Source organism: Trichomycterus rosablanca, chromosome 1 (assembly GCF_030014385.1).
Source record: "Trichomycterus rosablanca isolate fTriRos1 chromosome 1, fTriRos1.hap1, whole genome shotgun sequence".
Taxonomy (NCBI): domain Eukaryota; kingdom Metazoa; phylum Chordata; class Actinopteri; order Siluriformes; family Trichomycteridae; genus Trichomycterus; species Trichomycterus rosablanca.
In genome coordinates, this window is record NC_085988.1 from 70,024,349 (window position 1) to 70,038,088 (window position 13,740).

General features: G+C 35.9%; 2 protein-coding genes across 3 annotated transcripts; both read right to left on the reverse strand.

The window, feature by feature from the left end:
* Nucleotides 1–935: 935 nt before the first annotated feature.
* mgst1.1 (microsomal glutathione S-transferase 1.1) lies at nucleotides 936–6,150 on the reverse strand. The gene is made up of 4 exons (XM_063006061.1): nucleotides 6,081–6,150; nucleotides 2,433–2,594; nucleotides 2,249–2,337; nucleotides 936–1,425 (listed from the first exon to the last, which is right to left on the reverse strand). The coding sequence occupies exons 2-4, from the start codon at nucleotides 2,556–2,558 to the stop codon at nucleotides 1,179–1,181; spliced, it is 462 nt and encodes a 153-aa protein (XP_062862131.1). The 5' UTR covers nucleotides 2,559–2,594; nucleotides 6,081–6,150; the 3' UTR covers nucleotides 936–1,178.
* Nucleotides 6,151–8,022: 1,872 nt separating this feature from the next.
* Nucleotides 8,023–13,417, reverse strand: LOC134324307 (microsomal glutathione S-transferase 1-like). Of its 2 annotated transcripts, none has more exons than XM_063006076.1 (4): nucleotides 13,378–13,417; nucleotides 10,984–11,120; nucleotides 9,125–9,219; nucleotides 8,023–9,040 (listed from the first exon to the last, which is right to left on the reverse strand). In XM_063006076.1, exons 2-4 carry the CDS (start codon nucleotides 11,098–11,100, stop codon nucleotides 8,794–8,796), a joined length of 459 nt encoding a protein of 152 aa, XP_062862146.1. In that variant the 5' UTR covers nucleotides 11,101–11,120; nucleotides 13,378–13,417; the 3' UTR covers nucleotides 8,023–8,793. The 2 variants fall into 2 exon arrangements, with proteins under 2 accessions (XP_062862146.1, XP_062862157.1); XM_063006087.1 differs by lacking the exon at nucleotides 13,378–13,417 and adding an exon at nucleotides 13,300–13,356.
* Between the last annotated feature and the right edge of the window lie 323 nt (nucleotides 13,418–13,740).

Below are 13,740 nucleotides of genomic sequence, written 5' to 3' on the forward strand. Positions count from 1 at the left end.
TAGACTTGGATACTAACTTAATGTCATTATCATGTTTTTTCCACCACTTTATTCTGGCCAGGGTGTGGGTGGGTCGGGCCTTCCTGGGATCACTGGGAGCAATGCATTAACACACCCCGGAAAGACACCAGACCTATGAGGGGCCGTGGACAAACCGGTCATATCCAGTCAAGTCTGTATGAATATGAATATGTTATTAGGAAACACATCGTACAACACGATTGTGCTTTAAAGTTCCTAACATATTAGTAAGGTCTTTTGCCAACTAAGACCTTGTTTTTCATAAAAACAGAACGTTTTTAGAGCCATTTAGAGAGCATGTTTCAGTGTCTTAGTGTTAAGGCTTTTACAGCAGCATTAGTTTAGTATTTGAAATTCATTTTAATATACTATACATTCACACACCTTTCATAAATGTCTCATCTTTTACACATTTGCTTAAAAAAAAACGTTGTGGCAAATCCAGAACTCATCCCAGAAATACTGGGCAGGAATACAGTGGTACCTTGAAACTCAACATTAATTGGAATACAGTGGTACCTTGAAACTCAATGTTAATTGGAATACAGTGGTACCTTGAAACTCAACGTTAATTGGAATACAGTGGTACCTTGAAACTCAACGTTAATTGGAATACAGAGGTACCTTGAAACTTTAACGTTAATTGGTTCTGGGACTGGCGTTGAGTGTAAAGGTCTTGAGTTTCAAGGTATTTTTTCCCACAAGAATGTTTGGTAAACCTGTTAATGTGTTCCATGGTCCCTTGGACTTGCATATATTTTGCCTGTCTATCACAAAAAAACCATACTCATATGTAATATTTACACTGTAACCGAAAGGCAAGTACCTGTGTAGTGGCGGGTATTTAAGGTGGGACTGAAGTGCCCAGATGTAACTCAATCAGTCTGTTAAAAATAATGAAACTGCAGCAGTGATTTAGTTTAAAACCATTTTAATTAATGTCATCATTTACTTAAACCCTCCAGAATGTACTGGATTTTTACACTTCACTTTAAATGACAACAGGAATCAATAAGATTTTACCTTTACCATATAGTTTACCAGTGTAAGAATAGAATGTAGTACTGAGTACCTAAGTGGTGATGCCAGTTCAGTATTCAGTGCTTCACATTTACACAAGTGTTTATTCATTTATCATTTCACATTAAACCCAATGTTTATAGGTAAAACACCTTGGCAAGGACATGAAATGCCATGGAGAAAGTAGTACCCAAACCCAAAATAAAAACTAAAGCCCTGCTGGGCTGTGGTAGTGCCATCACATACACCACTGTGTGCACCAAGCGTGAACCCACAAACAGGCGGAAGTGCAGTAGAGCAGTGGAGAGGTCAGGTCCAGTCAGAGCATAAAGCAGACCAACTAATACAAAAGGAACTATGTTCTCCAGATCATTCAGATGGCATCTGTGGGTACAGTCAGAATCAATACTGAACTCTTAATGAATATGCATTATAAAGCATTGTACAAGAGATATTCAAAAAGTTTCCGCACTTTTATATTTTTGTTGGAAACAGTGAGGGTGGGAGGAGTAGTAATTGGTCGTGTCTTAGAGACTGAGAGAGAGCTTATAGTCCGGATTTAGCGCCATCTGATTTACACCATTTTGGACTGCTCAAAGAAGCTTTAAGGGGAAGAAGATTTTAACGTGGTGATGATGGGAAAGCCGCGGTGCATCAGTGGCTACGTGCTCAACCAAAAAAATTTTTTTTGCTGATGCCATTAAAAAGTTGGTATGACGCTGGGAAAAATGCATTGGAAAGTGATTATGTAAAAAAGTTATGTAATTTGTTTTTACAATTCTTCATTAATGGAGTTTTAAAAAGTGCAGAACCCTCGTATTGTCGATCTTAGAAGACAAATATTGTCGACTAATTGTCAGATTGATGTCCCAGATCAATCAGACTACTTTTATACTGGACAAAGATGACTGAAGTAAACTTAAACTGCTTTTCCTTAAATGATCATTTTATTTACTGAAGAAAAATGCTGCTTAACTTTACCTTCCACATGGCTAATAAAGATTTTGAAAATATCTTTAAATTCAATAAATTCAATGATAATTAAGAGCTGCATTTTTACTAGTTTTTATCTTGTATTGAAATTGGGTTTAAAATCTGAAAAATTTAAGTGACTTATTAGCAGAAAGAAAGTGGGTGGGGGCAAATACTTTTTTACAACATTGTATTTAAAAATTAATTACTTATATGCAGTTTAAAAAGACAATACCTCCGTACTCTCTCAACATCTGGATCCACCCTAATCATCATCTTTCTTTCCTCTGCAGAGCCAAAAGTGTCTTCCATGTTGGCGAACACCTGAAACAAAACCGGAATATAACCAGAATCACAGAACAGTCACAGACTCAATAATATTGTCTACATTTTGATATTTGGCCTACACAATGGCTCACCTTTTTACTTAGACGATAGTATGCAGTCAGGGGAGCCATTAACATCATTTTGAGGATGACAATGGTGGCATAGGTGGTGAAGGCCAAGAACACATCGCTGCCAGTTAGGTTCACCGCTTCTGCCATTTTCACTTTTTAGAAGTCTCACAATTTACTGTTAACCTGAAGTCAAAGTGTAAAAAACTTTATTATCATGTTGTATTATAAATATATTTACAAACCCTATTTGTAAAATGCAATAAAAAGAAGAATGTTATATAACCAGCAAAAGTAAGAGTTCCAATGTTTTCACTGGTCAAATTTATTGTACAGTATTTTGTAAATATAAACACATTTAGATTTTGATGTCTTTAACACACTTAAAAAAAGGCGTGTTTAAGACGTGTTCCATGTGAGGTGTGTTTCATCAACTTTCTGATTAATTATACTTTTTAATGGTTTAGTAACTAAGGACACTAAATGTTGTAGTTTTGCAAGTGAGATTTTTTTCCCCCATTTTTGCTGTATACAGGACTTCAGCTGCTCACCAGTCTGTGGTCGTCGTCTGATTCTCCTCTTCATGATGTTCCATACATTTTCAACAGGGGACAGATCTGAACTATGGCAGACCAGTCAAGCACACACACTCTGTGTCTACAAAGCCCTGCTGTTGTAGCGTGTGCTAAGTGAGGACTGCCGTTGTGAAATAATCATGATGTTTAAGGGAAAAGACGTCACCTTGATGGCAGCATTTGTCTTTTAAAATTCCATTACACACCTCAATGTCAAAGGTACCTTCACACATATGCAAGTCAGTCATGCTGTGGGCACAGATGCACTCCCATACCATGTAATGAAGTCATGATTACGTCACCTCTTAACAATTCATCTGCTTATTATGGAATGTTACTTGTTACTGTAACTTGTGTTTATATTTACAGAATATAAAGAAGTTAATCAGTTGAACTCCTTTAGTCAGTTAAATAAAACTTTAAAACAGTTAAATAAGAGAATTAACAAATCACAGATTCTTCTTTTTATTGCATTTTACAAATGTCCCAGCTTTTTTGGAAATGGGGTTTGCAGGTAAATACCATAAATAAATAAACTGCACACTGTGTCTTCCTAACAGTTTCGTTCTGATTTATAGAAAAACACATAATAAAATGTAACCATAAAGAAGTGGTTACAGTAGCAGTATGTAGTATACAGTATTACAGTAGCAGTATGTAGTATACATTATTACTGGTGCAGTATGTAGTATACAGTATTACAGTATTACAGTAGCAGTATGTAGTATACAGTATTACAGTAGCAGTATGTAGTATACAGTATGTACTGGAGTGGTATGTAGTATACAGTATTACAGTAGCAGTATGTAGTATACAGTATTACAGTAGCAGTATGTAGTATACAGTATTACAGTAGCAGTATGTAGTATACAGTATGTACTGGAGTGGTATGTAGTATACAGTATTACAGTAGCAGTATGTAGTATACAGTATGTACTGGAGAGATGTGTAGTATACAGTATTACAGTAGCAGTATGTAGTATACAGTATGTACTGGAGAGGTGTGTAGTATAGAGTATTACAATAGCAGTATGTTGTATACAGTATTACAGTAGCAGTATGTTGTATACAGTATTACAGTAGCAGTATGTAGTATACAGTATGTACTGAAGTGGTGTGTAGTATACAGTATTACAGTAGCAGTATGTAGTATACATTATTACTGGTGCAGTATGTAGTATACAGTATTACAGTAGCAGTATGTAGTATACAGTATGTACTGGAGAGGTGTGTAGTATACTGTATTACAGTAGCAGTATGTAGTATACATTATTACAGTAGCAGTATGTAGTATACAGTATTACAGTAGCAGTATGTAGTATACAGTATGTACTGGAGAGGTGTGTAGTATACAGTATTACAGTAGCAGTATGTAGTATACATTATTACAGTAGCAGTATGTAGTATACAGTATTACAGTAGCAGTATGTAGTATACAGTATTACAGTAGCAGTATGTAGTATACAGTATGTACTGAAGTGGTGTGTAGTATACAGTATTACAGTAGCAGTATGTAGTATACAGTATTACAGTAGCAGTATGTAGTATACAGTATGTACTAAAGTGGTGTGTAGTATACAGTGTTACAGTAGCATGATGTACATACAGTATGTACTTGAGAGGTGTGTAGTATATAGTATTATAGTAGCAGTATGTAGTATACAGTATGTACTGGAGTATTGTGTAGTTAACATTCTTACAGCAGCAGTATACATTATTACTGTAGCAGTAGTATACAGTATTAGGTAGTATACAGTATTAAAGCAGCAGTATGATGTATACGTTATTACCGGTGCAGTATGTAGTATACAGTATGTACAGGAGCAGTATGTAGTATACATTAATGCAGCCACAGTGGCTAAGTGGGTAGCACTGTCTTGCCTCACAGCAAGAAGGTCCTGGGTTCGATTCCCAGGTGGGGCGGTCCGGGTCCTTTCTGTGTGGAGTTTTCATGTTCTCCCAGTGTCTGCGTAGGTTTACTTCGGGTGCTCCGGTTTCCTCCCATAGTCCAAAGACATGCAAGTGAGGTGAATTGGAGACAATAAATTGTCCATGACTGTGTTTGATATAACCTTGTGAACTGATGAACCTTGTTTAATGAGTAACTACCATTCCTGTCATGAATGTAACCAAAAGTGTAAAACATGACATTAAAATCCTAATAAACAAACATTATTGCAGCAGCAGTGTGTAGTATACAGTATGTACTGGGGTGGTGTGTAGTATACATTATTACAGTAGCAGTATGTAGTATACGGTATGTACAGGAGCAGTATGTAGTATACAGTATGTACTGGGATTTTGTGTAGTGTACATTATTACAGTAGCAGTATGTAGTATACAGTATGTACAGGAGCAGTATGTAGTATACAGTATGTACTGGAGTGGTGTGTAGTATACATTATTACAGTAGCAGTATGTTGTATACAGTATGTACTGGAGTGGTGTGCAGTGTACATTATTACAGTAGCAGTATGTAGTATACAGTATGTACTGGGGTGGTGTGTAGTATACAGTATTACAGTAGCAGTATGTAGTATACAGTATGTACAGGAGCAGTATGTAGTATACAGTATGTACTGGAGTGGTGTGCAGTGTACATTATTACAGTAGCAGTATGTAGTATACAGTATGTACTGGGGTGGTGTGTAGTATACATTATTACAGTAGCAGTATGTAGTATACAGTATGTACAGGAGCAGTATGTAGTATACAGTATGTACTGGAGCAGTGTGGTATACTAGAGACATGGCATGAATTATAGAAATAAAGTGTAAAGTAAATTAGTTTTACATATTACACAACAGTAATAAAGTGTAGTTTTTTGTTGTTGTTTTTTTGTTCTCACTGCACCCATTTAAAAATAAAAAATATTAAATACCTAAAATATTAAACCCTAACCCAACCCCACCAAAAAATGTGGAAATGTGTGTTTTGCAATCAGATATCAAACGGATAGCACTTTGTCTATCTGCTGGTAATGAAAACGGTAAAGTTATAAACCTTAAAAATGCAAATACTTCAGCAATTAATATGATAGCTAAAAGAAAAGCTAAATAACTACACTAAATATTTACATTTTCAATGCATTTCCTACCTTGAACGTGCACTTGCAACGGCACACTTTCACTCTTTTTCTGTGGTCAAGTCCAGTTTGTGGGCGTGTCTACCAGGCTGTTACAAAACTACAGTGTGATGTGATGCAACATTTATAACGAACTACTGTAACTACTGCTGCTACTACCACTACTAATAATAACTTTCTGTTAAAGCTTCTAAACTATGCTCTTCTCCAAACCTCTTTTAACACTAAATAGTTTAAGATGACTTTAATTACCAAACCTGTGTGTTTATAGTACTTATTGTTGATTTGTTTCTTTATACTTACACGTTTTAACTGTTACTGTGTACTTTATTTCTATAGAGTTAACATTTGAATAAAAATGTAGAAATAATTATCAGTGAAACATTCTCCTGTTATTTCTAAGAAGTTGTAGAACACAGAATTTTTTTCATCACTTTTTTATGCAGAATATTTAATACTGCTTTATATTGTTATATATAGACTTTATATTCTCATATAGGTCCTGGTTCGTTCTGTGTGGAGTTTGCATGTTCTCCCCATGTCTGCGTGGGTTTCCTCCAAGAACTCCAGTTTCCTCCCACAGTCCAAAGACATGCAAGTGAGCTGAATTGGAGATACAAAATTGTCCATGACTGTGTTTGACATGAAACTTGTGAACTGATGAATCTTGTTTAATGAGTAACTTACTGTTCCTGTCATGAATGTAACCACAGTGTGTAAAACATGACGTTAAAATCCTAATAAGAAAATACATTTACAAATTAAACTTTACTACATTTAATCCTTCTATATGAATACAACCTGAAGATAACATTACAAAGTATCACACATCACAGAGTGTTACACAATTTATTTAGCAATTTCACATAGAAACAAATTACAGAATACAAGTCATCTACTGGCATGTTTTTGAGATGTGGGAGTTTCCAGAGTAAATTAAAAGGAGAGAACTGCACACGTACTGTAACCTAGATCACGTACAAGGTTTAGGATCAAACCCAGCATTACATTTGGGACCCTGGAACTGTTGCACCACCACTTTCTGCTGCAGCACTTTGATTTTACACGCTATGGAAATAACAGACACTTAGATGTCTTTTACAACACACAGATTTCCTGTTTCGGCAAACAGTTGCAAGTAGTGATTTAACACATTGAAACGTGTCCGCCCAATGAATTACTGTACTACACTGTGGAATTCTGCAATGTCATGATGAGATAAATAACTTGATGTCATGCTATATTTTACTTGTGCTGGCTTGCACAATGTAGCTGCCGGTATGCTTACACAACACTACTGACACAAACTATTGTTGCAAAGGCTGGGGCTTACAAATAACTAGCCTAATAATCATTTAGTATAACATCACAAAACTTCAATAAAACTAACTAGCTGAAATAATTGTTTTAAATTCCTTGCAAACAATTTCTAATTACAGCCAAGTTTATTTATATATATTTTTTTACTACTATGAAAATATATTAAATAATTATTTATTAAATAATATATTAAATAATTTATTAATTAATAAATATGAAATTATGAACGTACATTTGTGGTAAAACTACAGTGCACATTTAGCTTGCATTCATTCACCTTGAATTTATATCAGTCAAGCGTGCACTTAAGTTTAAAGTTGCAGGTAAAACTAAAGTTAACAGGACACGTAAACTATAGGACCAGCATTAAAAGACATTGTTTTAATAGACATATTTTAAGCTTTTATTATTAGATTTACTTGATGACAAAATCAGAACAATTTTAGTATACATTATTTTTGCTTTAGTATAAAATTCAACAATTTCTTACAAGTTTGAAATGCCCATTAAAAAAAGAAAAAAATAAGCTTGTCATAATCACAGACATACATGGATCAGCCATAACATTAAAACCACCTCCTCGTTTCTACACTCATTGTCCATTTTATCAGCTCCACTTACCATATAGAAGCACTTTGTAGCTCTACAATTACTGACTGTAGTCCATCTTTTTCTCTACATACTTTTTGAACCTGCTTTCACCATGTTATTCAATGGTCAGGACCCTCACAGAGCAGGTATTATTTAAGTGGTGGATCATTCTCAGCACTGCAGTGACACTGACATGGTGGTGGTGTGTTAGTGTGTGTTGTGCTGGTGTGAGTGGATCAGACACAGCAGCGCTGCTGGAGTTTTTAAATACCACGTCCACTCACTGTCCACTCTATTAGACACTCCTACCTAGTTGGTCCACCTTGTAGATATAAGGTCAGAGCTGTTCGCTCATCTACTGCTGCTGTTTGAGTTGGTCATCTTCTGGACCACCCCACGGGGCGCTGTTGGCTATATATTTTTGGTTGGTGGACTATTCTCAGTCCAGCAGTGACAGTGAGGTGTTTAAAAACTCCAGCAGCATTGCTGTCTGATCCACTCATACCAGCACAACACACACTAACACACCACCACCATGTCAGTGTCACTGAAGTGCTGAGAATGATCCACCACCCAAATAATACCTGCTCTGTAGTGGTCCTGGGACAGTCCTGATCATTGAAGAACAGGGTGAAAGGAAGCTAACAAAGCATACAGAGAAACAGATAGATTACAGTCAGTAATTGTAGAACTACAAAGTGCTCCTATATGATCAGTGGAGCTGATAAAATGGACAGTAAGTGTAGAAAAAATGAGGTGGTTTTAATGTTATGGCTGATCAGTGTATAGCACCAGTTTAAATTGTGTTTTCTCCCTACAGCAGCAGTGAAGTTGTGAGAATACGGAAGGCCATGGAGAAAATGACGCCCATGCCTACCATCCAGGCTAGACCTCTTAGTGGATGAGGCATTGCATTTATATATGCCACTGTGTACACCAGACGTGAAGCTACAAATATGCGAAAATGCATCAGAGCGCTGGAGAGGTTGGGCCCCGTTAGAGCGTAAAGCAAACCAACCATGACGAAAGGAACAATGTTCTCCAAGTGATTCAGATGGCATCTGCAGACAAAGACAAAAGTCATTTTAACATACTATGCATATGCATTATTACTGTCAGATGCAAGGGTTTTAAAGATGCCGGACCTTCGCACGCGTTCCACATCTTCATCAACACGATGCATCTTTTTCTTCTCCTCTGGAGTTTTGCCTAAGTTAGTGTCCTCGGGGTTTGCAAATGCCTGGTAATGGTTGAAGAGGATAAAAAAGAACACCATTATTTTATTCAAAACAATGCAATGAACATGCAGCCAGAGCCAAAAGTCTGAGACCACTAGCATTTAGCATTTTCTTAAATTTAATAGAGTGGTTTTCATTACAAATCATATCATCAGCAGAACTTGAGTGGAAAGTTGCATCTCTGAAAAATACCTACTGTAAGGGTGTGTTCGAAAACCTAGTGAGCTGCCTTGCTGTCTTACTGCCTACATAGGCAGCTCCCTAAGCAGAGAGGATTCTAATAAGTCATTGACTTATTATGCTGGGATTGCCTTCAACACTAGGGCAGCATCGGATGCTTACTCGTTCTTGAGTCAAAATACTGTTGAAATTTTAAGATACCTTACTAGTGAGCATATTAAGGCATCTAGGATTTCGAACAGTTGTAGCCTAGTGGTTAAGGTACTGGACCAGTAATTGAAAGGTCGCTGGTTCAAGCCCCACCACTGCCAGGTTGGCACTGTTGGGCCCTTGAGCAAGGCCCTTAACCCTCAATTGCTTAGACTGTATACTGTCACAGTACTGTAAGTCGCTTTGGATAAAAGCGTCTGCTAAATGTCGAAAATGTAAATGTAAATGAACAGCCTACTTTTAGGGATTGTGCGTAGGATGACGTAAAATGTTTTCTATGTAGAAAGCTCACTAGGTTTTCAAACACACCCTAAGTCTTTCCTAAGCTCAAGTTAGCACATTTATAAGATTGCCCTGTCAGTTCCTTTGGACAAAAGGTCAGATTACCTTAAGTCTTACCCTTTTCTTTGGAGCACATGCTTAGATGACTTTGGGAATGTGAATTTGATCGACCAATAAAAGCCTCATTTAACTCACCTGTTATAAATATGATCATATCAAGGAAATTCTGTGTACAAATTTCAAAAATTTAGTTTTACACTCAAGTTGTTATGCTGATCATATGATTTGTAATAAAACATTGTACAGTGGTACCTTGAAACTCAATGTCAATTGGTTCTGGGACTGGTGTTGAGTTTAAAAGACGTTGAGTTTCAAGGTACGTATTTTTTCCCATAAGGATGTATGGAAAACCTGTTAATGCATTCCATGGTCCCGTGGACTTGCATATATTTTAGGCTTATGTAAAATAATGGGGTTGTTTTTGAAACTTATACACTGAAAATAGCACATATAATATAAAGCTGATTCTTACAATTTCTCAGAACCCTGAGCTATAACACAAGTGAAACGGTGAGGAAAATCCAGCTAAACACAGATACATGTGGACGCTTTCAGAGTGAATCTGATGGTTATTCCATACAAATGCAGATTCGTCTCATATGCACACTGTAGTGACGTATTACCGCACCGCTCAAGCTGAGTGCTGAACAAAGCAACTGTTCATTGTTTATTTGAAATTAAATAAATAAATTTATATATAAAAGGGGTACAAATTTCTCGATAAAGGATGTTGAGTTTCAAAGATTTTGAGTTTAGGGGACATTGAGTTGCAAGGTACCACTGTATTGAATCAGACAAAAGAAAATTAAAAAGCAAAATAAAAGCATTTCCACTAGTCTTATACTTCTTAATACTTGAATAATGAATGCAAACATAATTAATGGACCCCTGTTTTTATTTCTGCTGTTGTATTGTTGTCTTTTATATACACACACACTATTTTTTATATAATATACTATATACCATACAGTGGACCATACAGTTCTCAAATACCTGGGCAATACAGCAAAAATGTGTATCCTTATGTACAGTACCTTTCTGGTGACTCGGAAGTATGCAGTCAGAGGAGCCATTAACATCATCTTGAGAATAGCAATAGTGGCATAAGTGCAGAAGGCCATGAAAACATCGCTCTCAATTGGCTGAGCCATTTTTTTATTTGTCGAAGGTGCTGTCATTAAAAAAGAAATATATACTTTAATTCAAAGTCAACTGTTTCATCAAAACACTTTCTTTGAAATATGCTATTTGTTTTAATTGGAGAAACTCTGCTGTAAGTAAGTATGATTTATTGATCCTGTGAGTAGTTAATCATAATCCAGGACTGACCCACAATGTTAACATGATTTTTCCCGAGTCATTGTAAACTTTGTCCCTACTACACCAGTCATCAAACAAATGCTGCTTCATAAAAAACACAATGACTAAGCAATGCACAATGCTGCACATGTAAAGCAGCTTTGATAGAATACTTACTAAATATATACTGTATTTAATGTAGTTAAATAGTTTTAAATTAGATCAGAAAAGTATTTTTTTAAAAGCATGAAAGCCTAAAGGTAAAACAGAAATCAAAATTTGTGTATGATGTTAAAGTATATACCGATCAGGCATAACATTATGACCACCTTCCTTATATTGTATTGGTCCTACTTTGCTGCCCCATACACAACAAACTGTGATGCACTGTGTATTCTGACACCTTTCTATCAGAACCAGCATTAACTTCTTCAGCAATTTAAGCTACAGTAGCTCGTCTTGGTCACCCATGACCCTGTCACCGGTTTACCTCTGTTCCTTCCTTGGACCACTTTTGATATATACTGACCACTGCAGACCGGGAACACCCCACAAGAGCAGTTTTGGAGATGCACTGGCCCAGTCGTCTAGCCATCACAATTTGGCTCTGGTCAAACTCGCTCAAATCCCTACGCTTGCCTATTTTTCCTGCTTCTAACACATCAACTTTATAAGGATAAATAAGGATAAAATGTTCACTTGCTGTGTATATCCCACCCACTAACAGGTGCCATGATGAAGAGATAATCAGTGTTATTCACTTCACCTGTCAGTGCTCATAATGTTATGCCTTGGTGTATTTTTCAAAACATTTTTATTTAAGCTATAAATTATGTAAAAAGCTGTATTGTTCTAAAAATAACAATATTTTAAATGTATCTTTATACTGAATATGAATACTTAAAAATGTATGTATGTTGTTAAAATACAACCCCGAATCACAAAAAGTTTTACTCTATGGAAAATGCAAAAACACAAACACTTTGTCTTTTATTTCATTGCAAACAGTATGAAATTGACCAAACAAACATGACCAGGCAAAACATTTCTGGTATAAAGGATTCAGTGGATTTAGTGTTCTCCCTGTGTCTGTTTTTTTCTAAATATTTCAGTTCCCTCCCACACCCAAAAACATGCATAGTGTGGACTGGCTGCTCTTAACTGCCGCTAGATTTAAGTTAGTAAACAACTGTGGGCCCCCTACACTTCTGGAATGAACGAATGAATTAATAAAATAACTGATCAATTAAGGAAGACTACATTGTTCTAAATGGGTTTAACCTCCTCGTTCCAAATGTCCAGTATACTGCACACTGAATAACTCACAGTCCCCATGCAAATGTATTTATTTTTGTATAATGTCATTTAAAAGGCTGAAATGAACAAGTGTTGTTGCAGGATATTGTTTGTTTTTAAAGTGTCCAATCTCGGGAGTGAGGAGGTTAAATGTAAATATTCAAATAATAATGTAAAAAAGTGTAACATATACAGAAAACATTTGGAATGTAGATTGAAAAGTCACATTGTGGTCCTAGGGGCCTAAAACATGTTGTGTTCAAATTCCAACAAATGGACGAGTAATTTTAAGTAGACAAGTTTCACAAAACAAATGTGCCTCTGACAGCTTTCTATAAGCTTACCTTAAGAGTGGAAGACCAGTTTTTTTTTTTTACTTTAATGTAAAAAGCATGAACAAAATTGATGCAAAAAAATATGCTAATTTTTAAACTGAGCAAAATCTGCAAGTTTGTAAGTAAACTATTGGGGTTTTTTTGTTTGTTTGTTTGTTTCTTGTTTTTATTTTTACAATTATATTTAAGCTTTTTAAGTATTTGAAAAGAAAGACTAAACTTAAAACTGACACATATTCTAAATGCTGTCTTTAAACAGTAACTTGGATAAAGTACGTCTAGGTTAACCTACTCATTTGGGAATTAAGTTCAGACTATTATTTTCAGTCTAGCAGCAGAACAAAAACACTAATCTCTCCCATTGGGTAAAAGCCTGAAATACTTGCATAAAAGTTGCAAAACATGTGAAAACATTCTGACCTGCAGTTCACTTGTGCAGTTGAAACTGTTTGCCAGTGCTGTAACTGATATTGCATTAAGAAAATGCGCCAAACTTACCTCTGCAGTGAAGCAAGCTATGTTTAAATACAGAATCCTGTGGCTGATGATCTGTGGGTGTGTGCTTATATTGACTTTTCAGACAACCTAGTTGAACAGAAGCCAAAAACTTGCTCTGTCTTTGTGTGATAAAAATTAACCCAATGTTGTAACTGCTGAACTTTGATAAGATAAAGACTTATTCAAACTGAGCATGCTTTCTTCTTAAAAGTAATATCATGGTGATTAAAACAGTTTGTGTTTGAGAATATAGTGCAATCGCTTATGTGGTTTCTAAAGTTGTCTTTAATATCCATATACTTTAGCATATGCAACCATCAGATCTGATGTGAAATCAGCAACAATGTGAGCAGACCAAACAAC